General features: G+C 21.7%; 1 protein-coding gene across 2 annotated transcripts in view; it reads right to left on the bottom strand.

Annotated features, from left to right (window-relative positions):
• Positions 1-12,799: 12,799 nt before the first annotated feature.
• LOC117174348 (general transcription and DNA repair factor IIH helicase subunit XPB) overlaps positions 12,800-13,624 on the bottom strand; it is a 56,303-nt gene continuing 55,478 nt past the window's right edge. For both annotated transcript variants that reach the window (XM_033363393.1, XM_033363394.1), the window contains one exon: positions 12,800-13,237. In XM_033363393.1, the coding sequence (XP_033219284.1) occupies positions 13,112-13,237 (126 nt within the window). In that variant the 3' untranslated portion in view covers positions 12,800-13,111. The remainder of the gene's footprint in view (positions 13,238-13,624) is intronic.

Genomic DNA, 13,624 nt, shown 5'->3' with positions numbered 1-13,624 from the left:
CTCAGACTTTTGGGCTCAACGAGAGCCGCTTCACTTTTTCCAGAAAATCGTTATGATATACTGCACTAACTGTCTTTTTCTTACACCTACTCCACCTCAAACACCATACACCCACCGATTCACTGACTACAGAACAGTTCACTTCCACGGTTCCACCCCAAGTCCGAGATTCCGAGCCCGAGGTTCGCCTTCCGAACCATTCCGAACCGTTCTAGAGTCATCCCGAAATCCTCCGAGTGCCTCCGAACTCACCAGCTGGACAAATCGGCGGTAAATCTGCGACCTTTTGAATGGTGAAAACGGAGTTTAAGGGTCATCCACAAATTCTGTAAGATGCTTTTTTTTACCATTTTCAACCCCCTTCTATTCCATTTTTGATTAAAATCGACCTTTCAGGGCTTATATTGTTAAAAATTCTTTATTATTTAATTCAAAATTCGCCACTTTAGATTTAATTTCATTTATTTGGTTAAAAATTAAACACGGTTGTTTAAAATTAATTTCTTTGGTTGTAAATCGAGCTTTTTTTGGTTGAAAAATTAATTTTGTTATTCATCTCTTTTAGTGCAAATGTATTCTTTTTGGTTAAAAATAGAACTGTTTCCTTCAAAATCAATCTTTTTTTTTACTTCTACTGTTTTTGATTAAAATCTATATATTTTTTGGTTACAAACTCAACTATTTGGTGGAAATTTGATTTTTTTCATAATTCAACTATTTTGTTTGATATTAATTTTTTTGGTTAAAAATTAAATCATTTTATTAAAAACTGCTTTTTTGTTGAAATCTACTTTTTATAACCGAATTTTTAACTATTTTACTTTTGGTTAAAAATTTATTTTTTCAGGGATTGAAGATTTATCATTTTCGTTTAAAATTTATTACTTTGGTTAGAAATTTAAAAAATTTTAAACCCCTTTTTTTGCTTGAAATTTTTTTTAACTGAAACTTGAAAATTTTAACTTTTGGTGGTAAATTTATCTTTTTTAGTCAAAACATTGAACTATTTGGTTGCGAATCCATTTATTTTGTTAATGATAATTTTATTTTAAAATTTATTTCTTCGGTTGAAAATGAATAATTTTTTCAATTGGTTTTCTTTTGTTTGAAAATGAATTTTTTTTAACAAAAAATTAACTACTTCATTTCTGGTTGAAGATTAATCTTTTTTGGTTAAATATTTTATTAATTTTGTTGAAAATTCAACTCTTTTAGTAGAAATTTCATTTTTTTGTTTGTTAAAAATACAACTGTCTTGTTGAAAATTGATGAGTTTATTTTTTTAACCAAAACTTGAACAGTTTAATTTTTTGTTGAAAATTTATTTTTTTGTTGCTAAAAATTTATTTATTTTATGAAAATGTATCTTTTTTAGTAGAAATTAAATCCTTTTTAGTTAAAAATCCCACAGTAAAGTTAAAAATTAATCTGTTTTAATTAAAAATTCAACTATCTTGTTAAAAATTCCTTTTTTGATTTGCAAATTCATTTCTGCAATTTAAAATTCAAAAAATTTGTTAAAAATTCGTTATTTTAATTACAAAATTAATTTTTTTTAACAGCAGTTGAATTATTTAATGTTTGGTTGGAAATTTATGTGTTGATAAAGTCACCTGCTTTGGTTAAATATTTCATTATTTTTTTCATAATGCAACAATTTAGCTGAATAGCAATCTGTTTAAATTAAAAATTCAACTATTTTGTTAAAAAATTACTTTTTTTAGTTAACATATTATGTTCTTCAATTTAAAATTCAAAAATTCTGTTAGAAATTGGTACTTTTTCGTCGAAATTATTTTTTCTTTTAACCAAAACTTTAACTAATTCATTTTTGATTGAAAAATTATATTTTTTAGTTAAAAATTCAACTATTTGGTTGAAAATCTTTTTATTTTGTTGAAGATTTATAATTTTATTTTTAAATTAATTTCTTTGCTTGACAATAAAAATTGGTTTAAAACGAAATTTTAACTATTTCATATCCAGTTGAAAATTTATGTTTTTTAGTTAGATATTTCATTATTTTGTCAAAAATGCCAGTTTATTTGTGAATTAATCCATTTTTATTAAAAATCCAGCTATTTTGTTGGAAATTCATGTCTTTATTTAAAAATTCAAAAATTCTGTTAAAAATTGGTATTTTTAGTCAATAATTAATTTTTAAACCAAAAGTTTAACTATTTCATGCTTGTTTGGAAATTTATCTTTTTCAATTAAAAATTCAACTTCTTATTTTGTTTCAAATCCATTTATTTTGATGAAGATTCATAATTTTATTTTCAAATTTATTTCTTAGTTGAAAATTAAAGTTTAAAAAAAAATCGTTTTCTTTTGATGAAAATTCATTGAAAAATCTATACAAATTCAGTTTTTTAAACGAAAATAAATTTTTTGTGTGCTAAAAGTTTCACTATTTCATTTTGGGTTGGAAATTTATCTTTTTTGGTTGAAAATTCAACTATTTGGTTGAGAATTTATTTTTTTTTTAAGATAATTTTATTTCTTTGGCTGAAAATAAACCTTTTTTCAAATTTGTTTTATTTCAATTGAAAATTAATTTTTTAAATCAAAACTTATAATCCTAGTTTTAAATTTATTTATTTTGTGGCAAAATTAAGTAGTTTTTTATCAATTCTTTTTTTTGTTGAAAATATTTTTTTTAATCAAAAATTGAACTATTTCATTTCTGGTTAAAAATATATCTTTTTTCCGTTTAAAAAGTTAATTATTTTGTTGAAAAATCCCTTCGATTAGTAGAAATTTAATCTTTTGTTGGTTAAAAACGGAACTATTTGGTTGATAATTAATCCTGTCGGTTAAGAATTCATCTATAAGTTTAAAAATCCGTTCTTTTTTTAGTTCAAAATTCATAATTCTAGTTAAAAATTCATTTTCTCTGTTACAAATTAAAGAATGCTGTTTAAAATTAATTAATTTGGTTCAAAATTAAACATTGTTAAAATCAATTTATTTGGTTAAAAATTAAACTATGACGTTTAAATTAATTTCTTTGGTTGCAAATTTTTTTTTAATCGAACACTTCATTACATCATTTTTTGTTGAAAATCAATATTTTTTTGGCAATAATTGATTTTTTGTTGTTAAAAATTTAATTATTTTACTGAAAATGTTTCCCTTTAGTACAAATTTGATCTTTTTGGTTAAAAATAGTTGTGTTGAAAACTCCTTTTTTTAGTTGACCATTTATTTACTTAAATGAAAATTCAAATATTCCGTTATCAATTTGTCTTTAGTTGAAAATTAATTCTTTTTACCAAAAGTTCAGTTATTTCATGTTTGTTTGGAAACTTATATTTTTTAGTTAAAAATTCAACTATTTGGTTCAAAATCCATTTATTTTGTTTAAAATTTATAATTCTATTGAAAAATTAATTTCTTTAGTTGAAAATTGTCCATTTTTTCAATTATTTTTTTTTTGATTGAAAATTTATTTATTCTTTTAAAAATTCATCTCATTTTTAGTTGAGGATCCCCCTTTTTTTTAATGTTTTTTTTTGCTTGATGATTTAACTATTTTCTTGAGAATTGATATTTTGTTTTGATAATTATGATTTCAGTTTAAAATTTATTTCTTTAGTTGAAAATTGAAAGTTGATCTTTTTGGTTGAAGAATCATTATTTTAGCTTATAGTTCATTTGTTTAATTAAAGTTTAAAAAATTCTGTCAACAATTTTTTTTTATTTAAATTTTTGTACTGACAGTTTAAATATTTCATTTTTGGTTGAAAATATAATTATTTTGTAGAAAATTAATCTCTTTTAGTCAAAATTTAATTTTTTGCTGTTGTGAAAAATGCAATTGTTTGCTTAAAAATTAATCTTTTTTGGTTGAGGATTCAACTATTTTGGTGAAAATTAATTTTTTTCTGTAATATTCATCATATTAGTTTTAAATTAATTTCTTTTACTTACAATTAAAAATTTTTTTGTTGTTTTTTTTTTTAAATTAACTTTTTAAAGAAAAGTTTAACTATTTTATTTTTAGTGGAAACTGATCTTTTTTGGTTAAGAATTTAATTCATTTGTTTTGAAAATTCTTCGCTTTTACTGGAAATTTAATCTTTTTTAAATAAAAATGCAACGGTTATGTTGAAAATTATTTTATTTTGGTTGAAGATTTAACTATTTTGTTATAAATTCATTTTTTTCATTTCAAATTCATCACTTCAGTTTAAAATTAATTTCTTTGTTTGAATATTAAGTTTTTTAACCGAACGTTTAACTTCTCAATTTTTGGTTGAAAACATTTTTTGGTTGAAAATGTGACTTTCGGTTTAAATATTCATCCCTTGATAGAAATGTTATCTTATTTAGTTGAAAATTCAACTGTTTGGATCAAAATTAATTTGTTTTGATTGAGAATTTAACTAATTTGTTGAAAATTCATTTTTTTGCATGTTTACAATTTTTGTTAAAAATTCTTTCTTTTGTTGGAAATAAATTTAGTTAAAGCAGCAGTTTCACTTTATCAATTTTGTTTTAAAATTGACGTTTTTTGTTTAAAAAATTTAATTATTTTGTTAAAAGCTCGTTTAAAAATTCAACTGTTTAGTAGAAAATTAATTTGTTTGTATTGAAAATTCAACTATTTTATTATACATTCCTTTTTTCGATTGAGGATTCGTCACTTTAGTTTAAAGTTCACTTTTTTGTTTAAAACCTAAACAATAATTTTAATATTCTTTTTTTTATATAAAAATGGAATTTTTAATTGTACGTTTCACTATTTCATTTTTGGTTGAATATTGATTTTTTTGTCAAAAAATTTATTTATTTCGTGGAAAATTCATCTCATTTAGTAAAAATTTAATCTTTTTTGGTTACAAAATCAACTTTTTGGTTTAACATTAATTTGTTTTGATTGAGAGAAAGTTGAAAATTCATTTTTTGGTTGAAATTCGTCATTTTTAATTAAAATTATATTTTTGGTTGATTATTAAACAATTTTGTTAAAAATTCCTTTTTTTTTTTGTTAAATTCGAATTTTCTTAACGAAAAGTTTAACTTTTCATTTTTGTTTTAAAATTGATCTGTTTCGGTTGAAAATTTAATTATTTTGTTGAAAATTTATCTCATTTTTAATTTTCTTAAACTTCAAATTTAAAAATATTTTTTTTAATGAATTGAATTTATTATGAACAAATAAATGAGTGAAAATGGATTCATGAAGATTTGCAGTGATTAGTGAATTGATTTGAACTAAATTTGAACAATCTATAGACAATAATCGTTTTTTAATTTACGTCATGAAATATAATAAATAAATTTTTATTTTATAATCAAATTTTATAAACAATTATCTGACTATTTTTAGAGGTAAAATCTTGATTTTTTCAAAGTAATGAAGTGTGAATAACTAAACTAATTTCTGAACTTTTAAGGAGCTTGTATGAATATTAACAATTTTCATTGTTGACAAAATTTTTTTAAATAAATTGTTCTTCTTCATATTATAAACAAATTAATTAAATAAGTGAATTATTTAGGCATTTGTCGACCGAAAAATTCGCTTTTTTCGATGTCAGTCTTTTTAAATTAGGAACCTTATGATAATTTCAACAAAATTCATAGCTTGTTGATAAATTTTATAATTGTCTTGAACAAATGTATTATCAAATGCATCATTGGGTCATTTTTCGACTGAAAAATTAGCTTTTTTATATTATGGCTAGCATTTTTAGTTCGGAACTTAATGATAATTTTAGCAAAATCCATAATTAGTTGATAAATTGGTTTTTTAAACAAATTTCATAAACAAATACATTACTTAAGAATTTGTCGACAGAAAAATTTGTTTCTTTCGATGCCTGTTTAAAAAAATTAAGAACTTCATCATAATTTCAGCAAAATAATAATTTTTGAATAAATTTCATGATTTAGTTTTTTTCAATGTCAGTCTTTTAATTCGGAACTTTATGATTATTCTAAAAAAATGTACAATTAATTAATAAATGTTATGGTTTTAAACAAATTTAATAAACAAATGAATCTTTCGGGCGTCTGTCGAAAAAAATACATTTTTTTCAATGTCAGTCCTTCTAATTGGGTACTTTATAATAATTTCAGCAACATTCATGTAATAATGAATTTTTTATTAAATTTTTTTTCCAATTAAAAAGACTGAGATTTGTTTAAAAGAGCTTACAATTATTCAACAAATTATTAGTGTTGCTGAGATTATCATGAAGGACTGTATAAAAAGGGCTCAGATAAAAAACTATTTTCTCCGTTGACAAATTCCCAAATAGTTAATTTTATAATTAAATGTTGTTAAGCAAAAAACATAAAATTAATCAACTAATTATGAATGCTGTTAAAATTATCATCGACTTCTTGATAAAAAGAATAGGATTGAAAGAAAACGAGCTTTTAAGTCGACAAACGGTCTAGTAATGCATTTGTTTATTAAATTTGTATGAAAAAACCTCAAATTTATCCACTAATTACGAATGGGACTAAAATTATGATGAAATTTTTAATTTAAAAGACAAGAATGGATAAAAATTAATTTTTCCGTCAACAAATGTCCGAATACTAAATTTTTAAATTATAATTGTTTTAGAATAATCATAAAATTGATCAAAAATGCATTTAATTAATTAATTTGCTTATGATATTAACAAGAATAATCATATTAGAAATTTTCTTGATTATAATGCTATTTGCGTTCAAATTTCTTGCAATACGATTTTAAAACAAAACTCAAAATTAATAAAAATGATAGAAAAAACACTTTCAACAAATAATTTGTATACAATAATTTTTCTATTTTATCGTGGTGGAATATATTTAAATAATGTTCATCTATAAAACATAGGCAATTAAAACAATTTTTCTATTATTGACGAGAACCGGGAATGTCAAATAGAAAAATTGCCATTTTTTTCGTCATATTTGTTTATTTCTAAAAAATTTGAAATTCTATCATATTTTTTAAATAATTTTTGTTGTCAAAATGTGTCAATATCTTTGTGCTGTACGTTATTTTGAACATTGATATCAAGTAAAAGATAAAATTACTTCAAGACGTCCTGATATGATATTGAATGTATTCCATAAATTATTTGTTTGCGATGACATTCGTCAATTTTTTTGTTCAAGTTAAAAGTACCAATTATTTTCCGTGAGGAAATCAGTTTGACTTTTTTTTTGATTCGACGTTAAACATTTCAAATTGTCTGGAGATTCTCAATCCGAAATGTTAAAATATTTGCGATTCTTCAAAATCTTTAAAAATCCCTTGTAACTTTTTAAAGCTCTTGAAAATGCTTTAGAATTTTTAGGAATACCTTATAATCTTTAAAAAAAAATTAAAATCCCTTCAAATTATTTAAATCTATTAATAAATCATTGGAATTTTTAAAATGCCCTAAAATATTTCAAATCCTTCAAGATCTCTTGAAATCTCTTGAAACTTTTTAAATTTCTGAAAAATTTCTTGGAATTTAAAAAAAATACATTAAAATTTTTCAAAATTCTTTTGAATACTATAAAATTATTTAAATTTATTAAAAATTCCTTCTAATCTCTTAAAATACGCTAAAATCTTTAAAAGTCCTTCTAAGGCTCTTTAAATTATTGAAATTTATTAAAAATTCCTGGAAATATTCTAAAATACCCTAAAATGTTTCAAACATTTTTGAACACATTTAAATTAATGGAATCTTTTAACATTTCTTTCAATCGTTTAAAATTCCCTTAAATATTTCAAATCCTTTAAAATCCCTTGAAACCTTAGCTCTAGAAACCTCCTCGGAATTTTAAAAATACCCTAGAATCTTTCAAAATCCTTTTGAATACTTTCAAAAGTATTTCAATTTATTAAAAATTTCTGCCAAACTTTTAAAATACGTTAAAATACTTCAAATATTTTGAAATCGTTTGAACTCTCTTGAGTTTTTTAGAACTCTTGAAAATTCTGTAGAATTTTAGAAAATACAGTAAAATCTTCCAAATTGTTTCAAATGTCTTCAATTATTGAAATCGATTAAAAAATTCTTATCTTATAAAATACCCTAAATTATTTTAAATAATTTAAAATACCCTATAATATTTTAAATCGTTCAAAATATTTTTAAATCCCTTGCAACTTTATAAAACTTCAAAATTCAAATCCTTTTAAATTATTGGCATATATAAAAGATTTGAATACTTTCGAATTATTAAAATCTATTAAAAATTCCTTCTTATATTTTTAAATACCCTAAGATGTCCAAAATCCTTTAAAATACCCTAAAATATTTCAAATCCTTTGAAACCTTTTGAAATCTTTAAAAACTTTATAAAGCTCTTGACAATTCCTTGGAATTTTTAAAAATACTGTAAAATTTTCTTAATCCTTTTGAATATTTTAAATGATTAAAATTCATTCAAAATTTTTTTAAACTCTTGTTGAAAATTCCTTGGAATTTTTAGAAATATCTTAAAACATTTAAAAACCCAAATCCTTTTAAATTATTGACGCATAAAAAAGGTTCCTTTCAATCCTTTTAAATACCCTAAAATATTTCAAATCATTGCAAACCTCTTGAAATCTCTTGAAACCTTATAAAGCTCTTGAAAATTCCTTGGAATTTTTAAAAATGCTGTAAAAAATATGTAACCCTTTTAAATATTTTCAAAATATTAAAACTCATTTAAAATTCTTTCTAATATTTGTGAATACTCTAAAAATTTTTATATTATATTTTTATTTTTTATATCCTCCAAAATACCCTAAAATATTTTAAATCCTTTAAAAGCTCTTAAAAGCCATTTAAACTTTTTAAGGCTATTAAAAATTACTTACATTTTTTAAAAATACCGTAAAACATTTTTTAAAAATCTTTTTAAATTATTGACATGTGTTAAAGATTCTTTCCAGACTTTTAAAATACCCTAAAATATTTCAAATCCATTGAAACTTTTTGAAATCTCTTGAAACTTTATAAAGCTCTTAAAAAGTCCTAGGAATTTTTAAAAATACTGTAAATTTTTTTTAATCCTTTTGAATATTTTTAAATTATTAAAATTTATTAAAAATTCTTTCTAATATCTGTAAATACCCTGAAATGTTTACAATCCTTTAAAATACCCTAAAATATTTAAAATCTTTTAAAATCTCTAAACACCCCTGAAACTTTTTAAAGCTATTAAAAACTCCTTAGAATTTTTAAAAAATACCCTAAAACATTTTAAAAAATCCAATCCTTTTAAATTATTGACATGTATAAACGATTCCTTCCAATATGTCTAAATACCCTAAATTATTTAAAATACTTGGAAACCTTTTGGAATCTCTTGAAAGTTTATAAAGCTCTTGAAAATTCCTTGGAATTTTTTAAAATACTGTAAAGTTTTTTTATCCTTGTGAATATTTTCAAATTATTAAAATTTATAAAAAATTCTTTCTAATGCTTTTAAATACCCTACAATGTTTAAAATCCTTTAAAATACCCTCAAATACTTCAAATCTTTTAAAATCTCTTTTAAAATCCCTAAAAACGTTTTAAAGCTCTTGAAAATTTGTTGGAATTTTGAGAAATTACATAAAATGTTTAACTCCCTTCAAATTACTAAAATCTATAAAAATTCCTGCTAATCTTTTAAAATACCCTAAAATATTTCAAATTCTTTTAAATCTTTTGAAATCTCTTGAAACTTTATGAAGCCCTGAAAAATTCTTTAGAATGGTTAAAAATACCTTAAAATCTTTTAAATCCTTCTGAATACTTTCAAAAAATTAAAAATTCCTTTGAATATTTTTAAATACCCTAAAATATTTAAAATCCTTCAAAATACCAAAAAATATTTTTAATCGTTTCAAATCTTTCTAAATAAATCGAAACTTTTTAAAGCTCTTGAAAATGCCTGGGAATTTTTTTGAAATACAGTAAAATCTTTGTATCAGTACAGTAAAATCTTGATCAGTTTCCAAAAAAAAAAAATGGAATACTTTAATTTTTAGTTAAAAAAAAGTTTGCCAAAAACAACAAAAAATGTTTAATGAAAGTGATAAATTTTCATATAAAATGATGAATCTTTAATTGGAATAGATGCGTTTTAAAATAAAAAGATACATTTTTATCAAAAGAATTTAACTTTCAGCAAATCAGTTTATCATCAAATAAAAAGATGAATATTCAATTAAAATTATGAATATTCGATTAAAATGATAAATATTTAATTGAAATGTAGAACATTTAATTGCAATTCTTGAATTTTCTACAAAAAAGATAAATATCGAACAAAAAATGGAGTAGTTAAATTTTCAGTTAAAACCGAAATGTTTAAAATCCTTTAAAATAGCCTGAAATAATTAAAATTCTTCAAACAAAATATTTAAAATATTCAAAGACTTTAAACAAATTTTTAAGACCTTTAAATAGTTTCAAGGGAATTAAAAATATTTTAAAGGATTTTAAATATTTTAGATAAAACACAAAAGATCAATTTTCAACCAAATAGTTGGATTTTCAATTAAAAAGGATCAATATTTAACAAAAAATGGAATAGAAAAATTTTCAGTTAAAAAATAAATTTAAAAAAAAACATTCTTTCAATACAAAAGTTTTTAATAAAAAATACTAATTTTCAATCAAACAGTTCAGAGATTAATTTTTATACAATACTTAAATTATCAATAAATTAAATAAATAACAAAATATTTACAAAAAAGTCGTTGTATTTATAAGACGAATACTCAACCAAAAAACGACAATTTTTTAACAAAATAGTACAATTTTCAAACGAAAGTGAAGAGTTTTTAACTAAAATATAATTTTTTTATCAAGTAGTTAAATTTTCGACCAAAAAAATAAATTCTTTACCAAGAAGATTAATTTTCTACCGAAGAGACGGATTTTCAAAAAAATAAATGAATTGTACAACAAATAATTAAGTTTTTAACTAAAAACGATACATTTCTATCAAAAATGGAATAGCCATATTTTTTATTTAAAAAATTAATCTATCACGCAAAGAAAACAAAAATTTCCAAGAAAATAGTTTAATCTTTAACCGAGAAGATTAATTTTCACGTGAAATAAAGAATTTTAAACCAAATAGGTGAATTTTCGGCAATAAACATGAGTTTTTAACAAAAAAAACATAGTTTTTTACCAGAAAAGACTAAAACAAATTTATTAATTTAGCTTGCAAACTAAACTCTTCTGTTGAAAAATAATATTTTTGGTTCAAAGTTCGTCTTTTTTTGGTAGAAAATTGAACTATTTTGTTGAAAATTCGTTTCCTGGTTTGAAAATTAATTTTTTAACTAAAAATGTAACTATTTCATTCTTTCCTAAAATGTTATCTTTTTAGTTAAAAATAACATTCAAAATAAAAATTACATTTTCAAACAAAGTGGTAAATTTTTAACTGAAGTTGGAAATCTTTAAGTTGGTTGAATTTTAAACCAGAAACATGCATTTTTATCTACAATAATAATTCTTTAAATATAATAATTAAATTTTGGAACAAAAAAATGAGTTTTCAACCAAGAATATTAACTTATACCAAAAAATATACATTTTCAACTGAAAAAGATGATTTTTTAACAAAAGATATGAAATTTTAATTGAAACGATGAATCTTCCATAAAATAAAATGAATTTTTAAAGAAAGAGTTTAACTTTTAACTAACCAATTTTATTTCCAACCCTGAAGATAATATATTTTTTGGTTCAAAGTTTGTCTTTTTTTGTAGAAAATTCAACTATTTTGTTGAAAATTGGTTTCCTGGTTTGAAAATTAATTGTTTAATTTGAAATTTCATTTTTTCTTGAAATATTATCTTTTTAGTGACAAATTCATGTATTTTTTTGAAAATTCGTCTTTTTGTTTTGACAAATCATCACTTGTCTTTAAAATTTAATTTTTTTTTGTAGACATTCAACTATTGGTTGAAAATATATCTTTTTATGTTTAATAATCATATTTTTGTTTATAAATTCAACTTTTTTGTTGAAATTTTAATTATTTAGCTAAAAATTCAATATTTTGTTAAAATATTATCTTTTTTGCTTAGTATTTTAACTATTTTCTTGGATATTGTCATTTTGGATTAAAAAAATCGTCTTTTTGAATTGAAAATTCAACTGTTTTATAAAAATTTCGTCTTTTTGGCTAAAAATCTAAACTATTTGGTTGAGGTTTTGGGTGTGGGTTTAATCTTTTTTGTTTGGAACTTCGATCATTTGATTAAAAATTCAATTATTTGATTAAAAATTCAATTATTTGGTTAAAAATTCATCTTTTTGGTCGAAAATTAAATTATTTTTTTTTTTCAATTCGTCGTTTTGGACTGAGTATTCATATTTTTTTGGTAGAAAATTTCTTGGTTAAGAATTCAACTGTATTTTTTTTAAATCTTCTTTTTTGTTTAAAGATCTAACTGTTTGGTTAAAAATCGAACTATTTTTTGTTGTAGTTGATTTTTTTTTTTTTTTTGAAAATTCGACCATTTGATTAAAAATCAACCTTTTTAGGTTGAAAATTCAAATATCTGTTTAACATTTTTACAAATTTGTTAAAAATTCGTCTCTTTTGCCTGAAAGTTCAAATATCTGGTTTCAAATGCAAATATTTGTTCTAAAATTAATTATTTTATTTGTTGAAAATTCAGCTATTTGGTTAAAAAATTATCTTTCTTCATTGAAAAATCATCCTATTTCCCCTGTTATGAAAGAATTTCGGCTTTAAAATTTGTTTAAGTTTTCCGTAATATTTAAAAAAAGGGAATCTGAAAAAATTTAAATGATTCTGGAAACCTGGATTTTTAAAAGAAAAACTAGAAAGCTTGTTCCGAGTAAAAATATTTATTACTTTGTGCTGCACTTAACACATTTGTAAAAAAAAACCCTTCAGTCTATGTTTTATTTTACCATGGATTTACCATTTTCCATGTAATTAATCAATGTAATATCCTTAAAATCTAATTAATTGAAACTTGGTATTTTAGAAGAATGAATTATCCATTAATTATGAACATTCATAAAAAAGAAAATAATTATTACTATTATATTCACCAAATTACTTCCAGCCATTTATAAAATTAGTTTTTAGAATCAAGCGATGCATCCGATTCATCTAAAATCTATCTCTATATTTTTTAGGTTCTGAATTTTTTAAACAATGGATGTTTGTTAGCAGCGGAGGTACCAGACTTTTTATACTCGTAATAAACAGCATCGTCTGCTCCTGAGGAAGAGGCCATGTTCCCACCTTTGCGAATAATCTGAAAGTATAATAAAGTCGTGTAAACTTCCTAGCATTGTCTAAATAATTTATATTAATAATATATTAATAATTTATCAAATTTAATAAAAAAATTATCAAAATTCAGCGGACAATTTTAAATTCCCGCTCATTTTCCGGTTTTTCTCGGTCAAGTTTTTTCATTTTCCCGGTCAGCTAAAAGTACATTTTTCATACTTACCGCTTAATAAAAACTTAAATTCCCCAATTAAAAATATCAATTTTTAACAAAAAAGTGATTAGTTAAACTTTTGGCTAACAAAACTAATTTTGAAAAACAAAAAAACACACATTTTTATGAAAATAGTTCAATTTTCAACCTAACTGATGAATTTTCAAATATAATCATGAATCTTAAAACTGGAAT

Source organism: Belonocnema kinseyi, chromosome 6, assembly GCF_010883055.1.
Source record: "Belonocnema kinseyi isolate 2016_QV_RU_SX_M_011 chromosome 6, B_treatae_v1, whole genome shotgun sequence".
NCBI lineage: Eukaryota > Metazoa > Arthropoda > Insecta > Hymenoptera > Cynipidae > Belonocnema > Belonocnema kinseyi.
The sequence above is the reverse complement of the archived record's forward strand: the minus strand, read 5'-3'. Positions and strand labels throughout refer to the sequence as shown.